The sequence below is a fragment of the Panonychus citri genome, unplaced genomic scaffold (genome assembly GCF_014898815.1).
Source record: "Panonychus citri isolate SS breed McGregor unplaced genomic scaffold, ASM1489881v1 Contig00136, whole genome shotgun sequence".
NCBI lineage: Eukaryota > Metazoa > Arthropoda > Arachnida > Trombidiformes > Tetranychidae > Panonychus > Panonychus citri.
Genome location: NW_026515541.1, coordinates 2,884,017 through 2,900,993, shown reverse-complemented (window position 1 = coordinate 2,900,993; position 16,977 = coordinate 2,884,017). Strand labels below are relative to the sequence as shown.

The 16,977-nt window shown below is 33.6% G+C and overlaps 2 protein-coding genes across 6 annotated transcripts; one reads left to right on the top strand and one right to left on the bottom strand.

Moving 5' to 3' along the window:
* Window positions 1-2,864: 2,864 nt before the first annotated feature.
* Window positions 2,865-10,333, bottom strand: LOC128392524 (laminin subunit beta-1-like). 2 transcript variants are annotated; one of them, XM_053352552.1, is made up of 8 exons: window positions 9,882-10,333; window positions 9,316-9,417; window positions 8,947-9,228; window positions 7,771-8,694; window positions 7,618-7,695; window positions 7,412-7,522; window positions 7,163-7,342; window positions 2,865-7,088 (listed from the first exon to the last, which is right to left on the bottom strand). In XM_053352552.1, exons 1-8 carry the CDS (start codon window positions 9,997-9,999, stop codon window positions 3,136-3,138), a joined length of 5,748 nt encoding a protein of 1,915 aa, XP_053208527.1. In that variant the 5' UTR covers window positions 10,000-10,333; the 3' UTR covers window positions 2,865-3,135. The 2 variants fall into 2 exon arrangements, with proteins under 2 accessions (XP_053208527.1, XP_053208528.1); XM_053352553.1 differs by lacking the exons at window positions 8,947-9,228; window positions 9,316-9,417 and having other exon boundaries at window positions 9,882-10,317.
* Window positions 10,334-11,518: 1,185 nt separating this feature from the next.
* On the top strand, window positions 11,519-16,958 carry LOC128392528 (uncharacterized). Of its 4 annotated transcripts, none has more exons than XM_053352559.1 (5): window positions 11,519-11,788; window positions 12,375-13,458; window positions 15,222-15,281; window positions 15,397-16,176; window positions 16,256-16,958. In XM_053352559.1, exons 2-5 carry the CDS (start codon window positions 12,489-12,491, stop codon window positions 16,288-16,290), a joined length of 1,845 nt encoding a protein of 614 aa, XP_053208534.1. In that variant the 5' UTR covers window positions 11,519-11,788; window positions 12,375-12,488; the 3' UTR covers window positions 16,291-16,958. The 4 variants fall into 4 exon arrangements, with proteins under 4 accessions (XP_053208534.1, XP_053208533.1, XP_053208536.1 ...); XM_053352558.1 differs by having other exon boundaries at window positions 16,253-16,958; XM_053352561.1 differs by lacking the exon at window positions 15,222-15,281 and having other exon boundaries at window positions 12,375-13,338; window positions 16,253-16,958.
* Window positions 16,959-16,977: the final 19 nt, after the last annotated feature.

Below are 16,977 nucleotides of genomic sequence, written 5' to 3'. Positions count from 1 at the left end.
TACTTAACCTAAATTAAGCTTAATCAATAGATGAGATTTTCTCCTACAAAATGGCGTTATTTTCATGGTAAAAAGTTGAAAAATTCCGTAAGAAATCTTAATTTACTAAAATGTGCCATAATTTTTCCGCGCGGGTTTGATGAAATTTTGGTGAAATTCATGATTTTATTGTTAACACTTGATTTTATTGGTTTATAACAATCAACTTATCTACTGATGAATTCTAACTGATGCCATCTTTTTATACATTATGATAAATTGAAGAAGATAATTAGTTTGGAGAATCGAAAAGATTTAAGAATGAATAAATTAGATTGATAAAATTCAGAAATTCAGTGATACAAGTTTTCAAAGTTAAACAAGAGTTTATTTATTCAAATAAAGTACATCGTATATGATAATCTGTAGGTTCGAGTGTACAAGTATAACTCAAGTACTCACTTAGCACCGAAGGATCTTTAGCTTAATCGGCATAATAAATTCTCACGACTTAGGGTATCATTAAATCAGAACCAACACCGCCTGGACCGCTCGGACCTTGACTGCCCGGACCGTGACCACCAGGACAAATGACACTATCATTAACAGCTAAAGTGAAAATGACAATAATAAACAAGAAGAGTTGAGATGAAATTTTGGTGAGATTCATGATTTTATCGTTTATACTTGACTTTCACTGAATTATAACAATCAACTAATCTACTGTTAAATTTGATACTCTGCCTAGAAGTATGAGTCTTTTTATACGAAATCGATTCCAATTTACACTTGCATTTGTAATTAACGATCCATTTGCTTAACAATCAACTGACTAAATATAACCTTTCAAATTGACTCTATTGTTCTGAAACGTAGTGTAGTAATTAACTATTTGTAGTACTCAATCAATAGATATCAACTGATAGTTCATTCACAAAGACGAAGTTTTTTACACCCGAGGTTAGAATTTTATTGTCAATTCAATCAGTGAATTTATATCAATACATATCTGTTACTTGAAATGTTTAGTAAATCGATCAAGATAATCTTATCATTCCGATGATGATTCAGTTGCAATTGATAGTTACTAACTCTATTGATGATAATTACTATTATGACCTTAAGTCGAGGTATTAATAGAAATAGTTATTAATAATTAACGAAAAAGTTAAATTCATCATAAACCTTTAAACTAAATTGTTCGTAAAAAATTTGTCATAGAATTGAATTTTCGTTAATTGTTATTTTAGCATTTAAAGTAACAATTCTTCAGTTTAAAGAAAAAGTAAAAATGTAAAAGTAAAAGAATCAAGATCAGCATCATAGCCACGAGTTGAATTAGACGAAGACAATGATGACCAATGGTAAGATCGATCAACCCAATGAACAGGCTTAGAATCAGTTCCCCAAGTACGATTAGTAACTGTACGATTAACCGAAGTAGTTACCGTTCGATTTTGTGTCGATACTGGAGATTGGAATCTTTCTTCTAAAAAGACAATGAAAAAGAAACAATTAATAATCAAGAAAAGAAAAGAAAAAGTAAAAATGTAAAAGTAAAAGAATTGACCTTTACCTTTGTACCTTGAGCTCCAATCAAATGGTCTATAAGTTGGCCTATTGACCATTATTATTGTTGTGATCCACCATTTAACCTTTCCAACCTTCTATTGGATCTAGTTACTGTTATATTTTTTAATTATAACCATTGAAATATGAAAAAGGTTTGTCACTAGTTGATTAGTGATTGATTATAATTGGAGTTAATTGTTGTTAATAGTCACCAACACCAAGACCCATGACCCAAATCCATTAACCCAACACCAATTCAGTAATAAACGTTTTCTGAATTTCCTCTTTCACCCATTTACATGTATTTTTCCCATTGAAAAAAAAACAAAAAAACCTGAAAGTTTTTTTTATAAAATTCAATGGTTTTCATGGGGAAATGGATGAAAGTCAATACTTAGTACGTTTTTTACATAGAGAAATAATTTATTCTGGTGAAATTGTATCAGTAATTTGTTTTTTCTTAAACTGAAGAAGTGTTACTTTTAATGCTTATGCAACAATCAACGAAAATCCAATGCAAATTTCTTACGCACGAAAATGCCAAGATTTATGAAGAAATCAGCTATTTCTATTAGTACCACGGCCTAATCTCCATCTTTGCTGTTCACTTGGACCCGCATCGTCATTGGAATAACATTATTCGAGTGATCAGCGAGTGAGTATAACGTAAATAACTGAATCAATAAAATGAATAATTAACCTAAATTGAAGACAATTCTTGGTATAAAAGAATCATCTTTCAGACAGAGTATCAGTTCACGTTCATTAGGTGATTTATTTTAATATTTTAAACTTAAGTGTTAACAATTTGATTATGAATTTCATCAAAATTTCATCTTTTATCTTCATGTCCATTCTCGTCATCTTCACTATTGTGCTCAGTGTGAGTCAAGCTTCTGAAAAACGTATTCGTCGCTCGCAAAATGGACTCACGAATATTAATGATTTCATTAAAAATAGGAATAGTCCAACTCGGACTCTTAATCAAGACCAAATGGATAATATGAGAATTGACATTAATCAAAATTATAATAAAAGTTGATCAACTTATTCTTATTCTAAATGGTGCTAAAGGTCTTCGTCTCAACGATTGTTACTACCATAGTTTTAAAAACACCCTGTACTTGGAATAATGTAGGAAAATAAATTCAATGTTTTAATCAGAAATCAACTGATATCAGTTTATATCTCTCTCAAAATCGTAATTATCACTTTTAGACAACTTATCGAGTTGATTGTTATTATTCAAGAAAGGAAATTGTTTCCATACTTTCAATTAGATTGTTGAATCAGTTGTAATTAGATGTATATGATTATCTTTTTTAAATAAATTTATTTACAAATAGCGAGCGAAATATTTTTCAAAACATTAAGATTAAAGATTTGGTTTGATATTTTAAAGTAGAATTGTTATCGATATACATTAATTGATTATATTAATAATTGATTGTTAAGTGATCAAGTTTACCATTAAATTGATAGAAATGATAAACAATTAAGTTGCTATTTCATATGTTTTCGATTAATTTCCTTTTCCGTTTGATTATTTGTTCTGTTGCAGATTTTTTATGTGAAAACTAATTATTATGTTTGGCAGGTTTTATGGAAAACTGATCGAGTTTCAATTATGGTGAGATAATTTAACATATCGCGATTCATTTGATCGATTTCGGTTGCATATTTGTTTAGATTTTCTTCATTCTCGGTGAAATTATCTTCGATATCCTGAAGAACTCTGAGTTTCTCTCCAGCATCTTTAGCTAATTTCTCTGCTCGAGTTCGAATTGAGTCGGATTGTTTCTTCTGTACACCAGAGGCTTCCTCTTTTTGGGCCAATTTACGTTTGGCTTCTTCGAATTTTTTCTCTAAACCATCGACATCATTTTCTGCCATTTTGGCCATGTCACCAGCGACTCCTGCCTCTTTCGATGCCTGAGTAACTGCATAAGTGTTTTTGGTGAAACTGATTCGAAGTCCATCCAATTTTTTCTGTAACTCTTCAAGTTTACCCTGAGCTTGTTCTGATTGTCGACCGATATTATCAGTTTCACTTGAGATAAGATCTAAATCAGCCTGAGCATCATTGAACTGAGCATTAGCGTTTTTAATTGAATTAGCGGCTTCGTTTTGTGCTTCTTGGGCGATTGCTAAAGCATTTAAAACTTCTCTTGCCATTCCAAGTATCTCATCAGCTCTGTTCTTGGTCACATTGGCATCAAGCTCGAGAGCTTGAGCTTTTCGTAAATTGAACTCGGTTGCCGATAAAATTTCCTCGATATTAGTAACATTTTTCAAAGTAGCATTGATTTTGGTCGCAAGATCAAGTATCTGATCAGGAGTAAGTGAAATTTGAATTTTCAAACAATTTTCAGCAACTGTTCTGATCGCTGCGGGTGTTGCTGATTGTGCGGCCATAAATTCATCGATTAGACTGAACAATTCTTGGATTTCTTTGCTCATTGCTTCCGAATTGTTCTTGGTTGCAACTGCTCGATCATAAGCTCTTTGTGCTTCTCGAAGAGCTTCGTCACTTCGTCTTCGAGCTTCCTCGATGTTTCTCATTTCCTCTTCTCCTTTTTCTCGAAGTTCTTTCAACTTTTTCTCCGCATCTTGACCATAATTCAACGCTGATTGAGCTTTAGTTGTCGCTGCATCACAAGAAATATCTCCACACTTCGAACATCCTGCACCACCACAAGTATAATCACATTTATCGATCGTTGATCTTCCCCCGCAGATCATTTTGTTGATATCGGGAATATTATCTTCAAGATCTTTAATCTTTTTCGAAATCATAGCTAACGATCCTCGATTGTTTTCCATTGATCTTTCATGGTCAAAATTAGTTGATGTGATCAATTTCTCAGTTGAATATCTCAAATTCTTAGACTTATAGATATCAGGTAAAATTCCCTCGACACGTTTATCCGCAATCGAGGCTCTTCTAGCAGCATCTTCTGATAGGTTAAGCCCACTACGAACATCGTCAGCCTTTAATTTAGTTGTATTTTCCCTCAGCAAATTGTTCTGACCTTCCAAGTCTTTGGCAAGTAATTTAAGCTCGTCGAGACGTAAATTGGCTCGAGCTGTTCGTTGGACGGTTTGCTCGGTATCTTTTTCGGCAGCAGAAATTTTCTCATTCAACAATTCAACCAACTTCTGAAGATCTTTGATAGTCTGATTAACTGATCCAATATCAGCATCCGTTACATTAGATCCAGAAATTAAAATCTCAGCATCAATTAATGCATTTTCGAGGGTAACAAATGATTTACCATAAGCTCCTGAGGCTCCTGTTTGTTTAATCTTTCTTGCTCTTTCAATCAATCTTAATGTTTCATCTCGCAATTGTTGAATAGTCGCATCCCAGTTCTCGAAACATTCACCACATGATTCACATCTTGGTGCACTTCCTAAGTAACCACGAGCACATTGATCGCACTTTTTACCAGAAATTCCCTTGAGACAATTACAAGAACCATCGTGTTTATTACATTGTAGACTTGCTGATCCAGTTGGATCACATTCACATGGATAACACATGATTCTTGGGTCACCCCAATGATTAGGTTGACATTCGTTACACTTTAATCCTCCATGTCCCGGTCGACATGAACATTGACCATCAAACTCAGAACATCTCAAATTGAATGAACCTTGAGGATCACAACCACATGGAACACAACCAACACCCGATGATATATTCCAATGATTGATTTCACATTTATCACATCGAGTGCCAGTTACCGCAGGTAAACAATTACATTGTCCAGTTACATGATTACAAGCCTCTCCTGTCCTATTAGTTCCTTCAATTGAACATTCGCATTCTAAACATTGTTTGTTGATGGCATTTCCATAGAAACCTTTTTGACATCGTTCACAATGATCTCCTTCGGTGTTGTATAAACACTTGAGACAAGCACCAGTTCGTCGGTCACAATTACCTGGAGTCGAAATGTCAATGTTATTACTACAATTACATGGAAGACATTTGTTGATCTCGAGAGTTCCAGTTTCACTGATTATCGGAGTGTCGGAGACGAAATAATTTTCATCACATTGATCGCATCTTTCACCAATGTAGCCAATCTTACAATAGCATCGAGGCGAGTTTGTCATTGGATCGAGTTGACATGATTCAGCGTGGAAATTACCAGACTCAGGAATACCTGGACATGGACAAGGTTTACAAGGAATATCGATTCCTTTCAATGGATTACCATAATAGCCTTTGACACACTTTTCACATCGATGACCACCAGTAAAGTCAAGACAATCTCGACAAGCTCCTGTTTTAGAATCACAAATTTCGGCATGACCATTACAATCACATCTCTCACATTGAGGATAATTCCAGAAACCAGGTTGACATTCATCACATTGGCGACCATAAGTTTTAGGTCCACATTTACATTGACCTGAGTTTATGTCACAAATGAAATTTTCTGAACCCGAAGAGTGACAATCACAAGGTAAACAACCTTCACGACTGAATTGATAGAAACCCAAGGCACAAGAATCACACCGACGACCAACAATATTACTTTGACAGTCACATTTACCACCAAGAGGTGAACAAATTGTCGACTTTGATCCAGTTCCATCACAGTAACATGATTGAGCTCCATCGTACATCGCAAGAGCCATTGATTGGTAATATCGTTTACATTGATCTGGTATAGAATAGCCTAACATCGTGTACAAGTATTCCTCACATCGATTTCTTCTGTAATCCTCGAGTTGACGTTCACTTGAAGGATCAGAAAATATTTCGAAATCAGTAAATACTGGAATCAATACGATCGAATCAACAGAAATTGTTGAGTTCTCATAGCCTCCATTTCTTGAACCAACATCAATCTTAATTCGATACTTTTCATCTCTTTCGAAACAATAAGGACCAATTTTAGTGTAAACTCGACCAGCTTCGAACTGGAATGGTAGTCTTTGTGCACCGTATTCGAAGGTCTTTTCGCATGGTGATCCAGGTTTGGGTACAACACCTCCCGCTAAAGGTTCTATCAGGATAGTTCCTTGACTCCAAATGGGTTCAGGGGGTTGATACCTGACGATTATATCATAACGTGATGATTGGGGAACGTTAATAGCGAAATCGATGAAGGATTTTTCGTAGACACGAACGAAACCATCACCAGTCCATCTTTGCTGTTCACTTGGAACTACAGGCATCGTCATTGGAATAACATTATTTGAGTGATCAGCTTTTTCTGCTTCGTAAATAATTGCATCGAGAGATGGAACAAAAAATCCTGATTCAATTGTGTCACATCTTTGACCGGTTACATTTCGACGACAAGGACATTGTCCAGTTCTCATGTCACATTGTAAACTATAAGATCCACCAGGGTCACAGTTGCAAGGTCGACATCCGTCTTCGAATAACTCTAATCCATAATGATTCTTGGCACATGAGTTACAATCGCGACCAATCACATTCAATTTACATGCACATTCACCTGTTCTTGGGTCACAACCTTGGTTACGAACTGTACCCAATGTATTACAAGTACAAGCTAATTGAATCAAAGAGAAGAGATTGATTATGTTAATAATTGTGAATTAATTGTAAATTAAATCAACAAATTACCTTCGCATCCAAGTGGATTGTCTTTAGAGAAGTTCTTAAATCCAGTTTTACATTCGTTACATCTTCGGCCTTTAACATTTTCTTTACAGTGACATTGACCAGCGACAGTACCAAGAGATGGATCAGTTTTAGTCTCACAAAAACCTTCATCAGTTGTACCACTTTGATCACAATCACAAGCTGAAAATTTCGATCAAGTTAGAAAATTAGGAAATTAACTGAGCCTTAAAAGTTTAGAGTTATACTTACGAATACAAACATAAGGATCATCAATCCGACGATTTTCATCTCGATAAAATGTCGCTTTACATTCTTCACAATGAACTCCTTGAGTATTGTGATTACAATCATCACAAAAACCTTAGATAATCAAAAGAATATAAATTGTTGTTAAATTCGGTTTTTAATCTCTGAGATTTTATATTGATTGAACTTTACGAATAAGATCAACTCACCTCCGCTTTTGTTTCCTGAGGAGATCCACAAATTGCGATCAAAGTGACAAGCTGTTGCATGATTATTACAATTACAACCTAAATGAGAATATAAAGTAAATCAAGTGCTCAGAATTATTATTTATCTAACATTTTTGATGATTCGATACTTACGTTTGCACTCATTAGTTTGTCTTCCGATCGCCGGTTGCCATTCGGCATCTTGATAAAATGGTTCACACTTTTTACAATTCGGTCCAGTGGTGTGATGATCACAAGCACATTTGCCATAAACCATTCCAGGAATAGCAGGTTGACCGTCGTCGGGAACACATCGACTGGCATGACCATAACAGGAACAACTACCACGAACTTTCATGTTCATCATTGCATAATAATATTTCTGGCGCATCTCAGGCCGAGGATCGAGAACATCGTCTCCTAAAGTGTGCAGTTTAGTGAAATTGATTCTTAGATTGGTCATTTTGAGAAGTTCTTGAACTTCATCGGCATATGGATCAGCGATCGGGATATTGGGAGGAAGAACTTTGAAAATAACTTCTCCATGATAAGAAGGTGTCACTGCGGAATATTGAGATTCACAAATGACCTCCTTTAAGCTTCGTCTTTGACCTTCCCTTGCGAACGAGAATTCTCGACCACAATCAGAAGCAAAGTACTGGTAAGTTTTCCAGGTCAATCCATGATCAGATGATCGTTCAATCAACATGGCTGCTGGACGAAAGGTTTGAAAGGTCATTATGATGTGAGTAAGATGAAATTCGGCTCCAAGATTAAGTCGAATGGACACATTTTCCACTCCGTTTTCCGCTTGCCACCAGAATTTACGATAATCTTCATTTGCCTTTGACACAACATTTTCGATCCCATGATATTTCAGTGGATTCTTTCTCATCCTTGATACTTCACGAGAATCGCAAGTGTGACACTTTTTCCTCTTCAATGTATCTCCTAAGATACAGTATTTTTCGGGGATAATGAGTCCACATGTTGAGGTTGCACTTAAATTTGCTTCACGTCCAACTAATAAATCACCAGTTGGAGGTGAACAACTATTCCTATCACAAGAAGTAGAACCTGAGACGAAAAAAAAATGAAACAAAAAGTCAAATTAATTACAGAAATTAACTATAAGAATGATGAGTTAATGTGTAATGAGAATCAAAATCAAAAGAAAAGAAGAAAGTTAACAATAACCAACACCATTAATAGAATAAAATATAACCAGAAAATAGAAAAAAAAACTTTAAAATAATAGAAGAGAAAATCCAACACCGTTAATAGAAAAAGAAAACCCGAAAGATTAAAGATTTTTCCATCTTTGAATACCATAGAATGACCATGGATGAGGAATATCTTCATCTGTGATATAATAATTTCCCGGGGGTGGAATCCAAATATCATCATCGTCTGGTGCTAATGTTGTACCATCAAGATCAGCATCATAACCACGAGTTGAATTAGACGAAGACAATGATGACCAATGGTAAGATCGATCAACCCAATGAACAGGCTTAGAATCAGTTCCCCAAGTACGATTAGTAACTGTACGATTAACCGAAGTAGTTACCGTTCGATTTTGTGTCGATACTGGAGATTGGAATCTTTCTTCTAAAAAGACAATGAAAAAGAAACAATTAATAATCAAGAAAAGAAAAGAAAAAGTAAAAATGTAAAAGTAAAAGAATTGACCTTTACCTTTGTACCTTGAGCTCCAATCAAATGGTCTATAAGTTGGCCTATTGACCCTTTGTTGTGATCCACCATTTAACCTTTCCAACCTTCTATTGGATCTAGTTACTGTTATATTTTTTAATTATAACCATTGAAATATGAAAAAGGTTTGTCACTAGTTGATTAGTGATTGATTATAATTGGAGTTAATTGTTGTTAATAGTCACCAACACCAAGAAATGACCCAAATCCATTAACCCAACACCAATAGAGTTCCAATAGATTATGACGGCGAGAGAGAACTTTACCTTTTCAGTTAATTACTCATTAAATTGTTAAAAAATTAGTACAATTAAACCAACCCCAATGAAAATAAACATTTTCAGTTTGTTAACCATAATTAACCAGAAAACAATTAAAACATTTAACCCTTTACAAGATTAAAACCAAGGTAAAGTCACAGATGACACACAAGTTACTGACCGATTTGTATCCATACAAACCAAGGTCAAATATTTTGTTAAAGTGAAGGACAAATTGATTGAAATGAAAACAATCTAATCAAATTAAATGAAGAATAAATTAATTACCTTGTTCATCTAAATCATTGTTGTTTAGTTGATATGGATATTCCTGTGTGAAAATAACCGTTGGTACAAAAATAACAAACAGTAAAGTTGAGAACACAAATTGGTCAATTGTTAACATTGTAACTAAAGAATCACCAAGACACGGAAATCTAATCACAATTAATCCAAATCATGGAAATTTTCATGTAAAAGAGAACAAAAATTCTGAGTAGAAAATTACAAGTAGATTAATGTACAAGAGCCACACCAAGAATTCACCATAACATATACACGCACTTACAGAGTTCAAGCTAAAAACAGAAATCAACTAATTAAACGAACTCTTGAAGAGCTTTTCTTTCATCTTCCTTCTTCTTTTTTTTTCTTCTCTCTTTCCTTTCTTTCTCTTTCTATTTTATCTTCATCTTTAGAAGAAAAAAAAGACACATAAAAAAGAAAGAGAAGAAAAAGGGATGATTTAGAAAAAGAGAAAAAGAGAGAAGAAGAGAAGAAGAGAGCTAGTAACGTGAGAGAGAGAAGATGGAAAGAATTGCGAACAAAATTTTGTTCTCTTTGTTGACTAGACGAAAAAAAGAATTTTACAAACCAGAGATTTTTTTCTTTTCTCTTTCTTTTCTTTTCCTTCTTCTTTACGACTTTTCCTTTGGTTCTCAAAACATTTGGCTTTTAGTCTTTCGAATTAACTGTTTGGGTGTTAAATTATTCTCTCGATAAACAAGTTACACGAAATTAGAAGACACAAAGTAGCCTCTCAACTTGTTTATCTCTCGGTAAAAAGACGTAGGTGTTTTCTATTGACCAAATTGGGAATCTTTTTCCATTTCAACACAAAACTTGATTTGGTTGATTTTCTTTTTCTCTCGATTAGAATCAACATCTTTCTGTAAGTAACTGGAGTAAGGTAAATAAAGAACAGCAAATGACCACAATTGATCGTTAATTCCATCAAAATGAGTAGGTTTTTCTCTTTATCTTTAAATTGGAGGAGATGAAGCGACATTTTCTTTTTTCTTCTTTTTCCAAGAATCAACTTTTCTTCTTCATGTTTTCTCCTCAAATCTTTACCATCCAATCCGATGACTAATAACCAATCAAATGATCTGATCCAAACGGTAACTCATTAGCTTTGTAAATATTTTCTCTTAAAATGTGAGATAACTAAAAATAGACCAAAGAAAAAAAAATAATTAAACAAACCTCAAGGTTTCCAATGGCACATCCTTTCTGAATGTTAGAGACATTTTGTTTCTTTTCTGTCTATAAAACTCATCTTCCTTTCTATTTAAGGATTTTGTTGAGAAGATAAAGATGATGATAAACAGAGATAACTGTTATTTCTCTTTCTCTCTCTCTTTCTCTTTCCCTTACTCAATTTATCTTCCTAAAACACAGAAAGGAAGAAAAAATTCTCACCATAGGACAGGAAAACCTTTGACTCTAATTAGCAGAAAAAGAATTTCGTTTCGTTTAAATAGTTCAATTTTCTTCTCTTGTGGCTCCATCTCTTGTTTCTATTTACGACTAGTCAACTTTCGAAAAAATTCTCTCGATTTAGTCGCTTTTCCCTCCAACAGATGGAGTGAGCTGTGAATTCTAAAAAAGGAGGAGCCATGGAAGTAAAATTCTTTTCGATTTCATTTGAATTAACTGTTTATGCTCAATAAGTGAACAAGTTAATTCCTTTTAGTTAATTAGCTCTTAATTGTTTCGAAATTTATTTCTCTTGTTTAATCAATTATTCGTGCCTCCATTTAAGGGGAGAAACCATTTCAACATGAGAAAAAAACTGCAAATGGATTAATAATTGAAAAGAATAATTTTAATTCTATAGATGAATTGGTAACCCTTTTTCTTAATCTTCTTTTTTTCCTCAACATATTTGGGTTTCTCTCTCTCTCTGATTTTGTGTAAGTTGGAATTTTTTTTTCTCTCTCTTATTTTTTCTATTCAATTCTTCTGGGAAGTTACCGGTCAACTCCCTGGACACATGAGAACATCTTTTAATCGTTGACCTGTTATTCTGTTTTGTATTTCAAAAAATCTTCAGAGGTTTGATTGGGAGATTTTTTTTTGTTTATGTCACTTTGATAACCATCATGAATCAACAAATTACTCCTGTTATTTTTTGTTTTTATAAGATTAAGTTTTCACAATTTGATTTGTGTTTGAATTAAATTTCGCTTAATCATTTGGGTTTATATTCCAATACCAATGGGGGATATAAATGGATGTGTGACAAAGCATTCATTACTTGGTCATTGACGATGTTTCTGTCTATCCAACAATCTCTCATATCAAATCTCATCATCTTATTGTGTTCATTTCGTATCGACAATTTTTTTTCCAGATTAATCATGATTTGTGTTAAATTCAATTTTTATTCATGATTTAGATTCTCTTTCGAGCTGTTTATTCAACTTTTTTTTTCTATCTATTTAATTCTGTTCAATTGTTTACTAATTTGTTTACTGATTTACTTTTACTTAATTACAGTGATCATCATTGGTAATATCGAGAACCACTCCCAGATCTTTCTCTGTCTCTCTCCCCTTTTAAATATTGTTCATTTTAAATAATTAGTGAGATTTTAAATTTCCAATACTAATTATGGAGGTTTCTGAAGAATCTGTGACAGTTAATGAACCGGCTTCTAATCCGAATAATTGTGGTAAACGTTTTTATCATTTCTCTGGTTGTACTGAGTATCGAGCTGCATTTAATTGGCCTCCTGGATCACAACAATCAACGACAATTAGTCAACAAATAGTTAATAGCGGACCTTCGTCTTCAACAACCGTTACAACAACATCATCAATCAATTTAGACAAAGGAGTTAAGTCTCAAACAATTGCTGATTTTAGTGAGATAAGTGCAACTTCAGCAACCAACAATCAACAACAATATCAACCAGCTAAATCATCAACTAATCAACCTCTTTCATTGGCCCCTGGAGCTGCAGGTTTACCAAGTCATTTAAGCGGCGGAGTGGGTTATGGATTAGGAGGAGGTGATAAAATTAAAGATCGACCTCAAGTATTATTTACTCGAGCAACTCCATCACCACCGGTAGTTGATTCTAAACCTGGAAAACCGAATACCAAAACTGAATATAAGAAAAAATTTAAACCATTTTCCACTTATGTTTACATTCCCGGAAGTGGGTGGAAAAAATCAAAACAAACTACCAAAGATCCCGACGCAGTTGGATTTTCCAGTGAAACTGGAAGATCAACTAGCGAAGGTGCATTGGAGTGGTACGGTGAAGTTGTCGAAAGAGCTAAGAAAGCTTGTGAATTTCGTTCACGATCTCAATTTGGTCATCCAGTTGTCGGTGTTGATCATTTGGAATCAATTTACAAGGAAACCAACCTCTGGAATCAGCCCAAAGATCGTTCAATAGCGGCTCTTGCCCTGGCCACTAGTAATCATCTTCGAGTATCAACTCGATCATCTAAAGGTAATTCACGCGATTCATCTCGTGATTCATCAAAGGCCGCTTCTGATCGGGTTACAAGTAACCATGCAAACGCAATCATTTCACCCTCTAAGGAGACTCAAGCAATTAAGAAACAATTTGGTAAACAATCACAATAATCATTTACCAATATGAACACTTTCCCATTTTCTGCATGTTAATCTCTCCTACCACCAACAACCAACATACACACACAACCATCAACAACAAAAATAATACAAAATAATATAAATAGTAATCAATTTAATCAAGTAATCAAGGTCTTTTATACACCGACTTAAGATTATAAAAAAAAAGACCATTAATCAATGACAATTAACAATAATTACATATTAGAGTTATAACTGAATGATAATCCCTTAGTGACCGTAACAATTGACCATTTAATTTTATTTATTGATTATTTTCCAATGCATGTCATCAATTTTAATTTAATTTTTCAATCAATTTAACCTTTTAATTGTTGTCAATTTGTAATGAGACAAAACGGATTATCACAACAATAAGGAGCAAAAATGATTGAAACAAAACAATATCATGTTAACTTATTGTAACAATTTAATTGATTCCCTAATTTATATTTACACACACACAAAATAATTCCTATTTACTCTAATTCATTCAATTGATTGTATAAAAAGTTATATAATCATTGTTGATTATACCAATTTCCTAATTTCAATGAAACCATGAAGCTGGAAAAAAGCAAAACAAAACAAAAAGACAACAAGAAAACAACAAGAACCTCCTAACCCGAACCAAAACAAAACCTTTTCATGTTTGCATGTTTACACTTGGAGAAACTAAAATGGTTCTGATTATTGTTTATCATCACCCGAATCTGATTAAGATTTGATTGCAAAGCTGAAAAGCTAAATTGTTATTGATGCTCCCCTTATACTCAGCATACTCATTGTGTCTGGTTAACTGTGTATATGTGTTTACACGAAGCCTGCCAACGCCCTATCAACCTATTTAAACTCAATGAGAGAACAGGGAGAGAGAGAGAGAGAGAGAGCGAGTGAGAGAGCAACTCATCAGACTGTCTAACCAAATTCTCCCGAAAAACATAATACATCTCAAAAAAGAGTAAAGGAAATAACAAAAATAAATATTCTTTTTCTATTATTATTCTAATTCAGAAAAGAACCTGGGAGTTTAATAGTGGGAGAAAAAAGAGGACAGGGAGTGAGAAAGGAAGATAAATGATGATAAGTCTTAAGAACGATGTCTAGAAGGATAACCCAAAAATCAATTCTCAATGAGAATTCAATGATAATGATGACCAACTTTTACCATCTAATTGATTGTAAAAGCACAACAATCAACAAAGAACCAGAAATTGGGTTTACCTTTAATGGAACAAAACAATCAACAATTAATTTCTTAATTGTTTCTACTCACAATTAGATTAACATCTTTTTGTTTATTTATCTCGATGACAATTCCCATCATCCTTATTGATTATCAATCTATTTAGTTAATTGTGAAAGTTAAATCATTTGTCCTTTTAATTGTATTTCTTCAAAATTAACACAATTATTTTCATCTTTCTTAATCCATAGGAACCACTCCCAGTAACCAAAGTTATTATTATCACTCCCAGAGAGTTGATTTTGAGATTTAAAACAATTTGATTGTCATGTTTATTATTTAAATAGTAAATTTGATGATCTAGATTGTCATTGATTGTTAGACAAACTGTTTCAATCTATTAATTGTGTGTCACTTTTGTTATGATTTCTTTTGCTTATTATTATTCTTGTATTATCAATGTTGTTGACCGATTGTGACTTAGTTGAACATTTCAAATGATTCTAATTATTGATTAATTGTCTCAAACTTTCACTTCCTATTGCTTTTAGCTGATAAGCCAAAACCCGCTGCTAAATCTGCTGTTGCTTCACGATCTAAATCAACTTCAGGTTGTAATTAACCCTAACTAATCAATTGCTTTATATCAGCTGCTTTTATTTAATTGTTGATTGTCTTACCTTAATTGGTCATTTCATTGTTTTTAATATAATTTAATATCTACAGATAATAAAGGTAAATCTTCAACGGATAAGAAACGATCTGGGGGATTGACCACTACAACTACTGGAGCCAAATCGACCTCAGTTGATTCTGAGGGTGGGAAAATTTGGCTAAAACCAAAGAAAGAGGATAAAAAAGCATCACCACCATCATCGGAATCTGTGGTTACCAAAGGTGCGGAAAATGGTGAAAGCGGTGCGAAAGATTCACTCGCCGGGATAGATGATAAATTGAGCGATGGTAAAGGCGGTGGTGGTGATGGTGAGACACCCGCGACTACTGGTGCTTCCAGTTTAGTTACTTCGGGCTCATTGACTCCCATGCTCTCTCCTCGTGAGAAAGAGGGAGGTAAAGATGAACTTGAAACGGGTACAAATGCGATCAGGTCACCAAATACCTCTGATGATCAAACTCGATCACCTCGACCTAATTCATTAGTCAGTTCAATTACCACGACCAACGGTGGTAGTGGCCTTTCCTCGCCTCCAGGTATCATTTCTGATGGTCCAGTTAAAACCACTGAGATTAAATCGCCAGAGGAAGTGACCGGTGTTAAATCACCTTCACCTGAACTATGGAGGGTCGCAATCGACACCGGTGCTGATATTAACTGGACAGAGGCGAAACCAGCCTCAGGCAATTTAGTTGATAACAAAGATTTGGGTGATAATGATTTCTCAATTGAATCAAATGCCAACAATTTAGCTAAACAATTAGATGAGACGATTAACAAACAACCAGAGACTCAAGAGAAACCAGAAAACGTTAATACATCAGCTTCGGGTAATTAGATTAAAACAATTAACCTCCCAATCAATCTAATTGTTTGATTTTACTTTCATCCTTACAATCAATTCAGAAGCCAATGAAGACATGTATGGACCTTTATCAATTTAAATTGTTACCAAAGATGTTAACAATTGGATCACTTAATTACCATTTTAAATGATGACAATTAATCCCTATGACTTAAACTAATTTTAACAATCAATCAACAATTGAGGATATTGTAAAGCAACTTGGATTAATACAATGATTGATTTAAAGCAATCAAATTAATCGCTGAAATATAATAGTCAATCTTGATGATTTAATCCTCTAATTGCATGAATATTTTATCATGATTAACATTCAATTTGCTTTCATATTCATCTTAAGCTTTAAATGACCCATTCACTAACAATTATTAAACTGAATTAAAACTGATTGTGAAAATAAAGCCCAAAGTGATTGGAAACCAAATGAGAATCTGATTTTAAACAAAAAAAGGAAAAGCCTTAAATTAACTGTCAACAATTAACTCGTCTAATTGTTTAATGGAAAGTGAAATCATGATAAAAATCAACTAATTGTCCTACTAAACCTGCTTGCTAAATGAAACACTCAAAACTATTAACTAAACATGATTAAATATTTAATTTCCTTCCAATTGTTAATTCAATCTCCATCAAATTGTTACCATTAATTGAGATGGTAAATTTGTGATAATTTATCTTAATGTGTAATCAAGTTGATTTGATTGTTAAAATTTCATTCCATTCACATAATATAAAAGAAAACCACAATTCCAATTGATTAATTTCC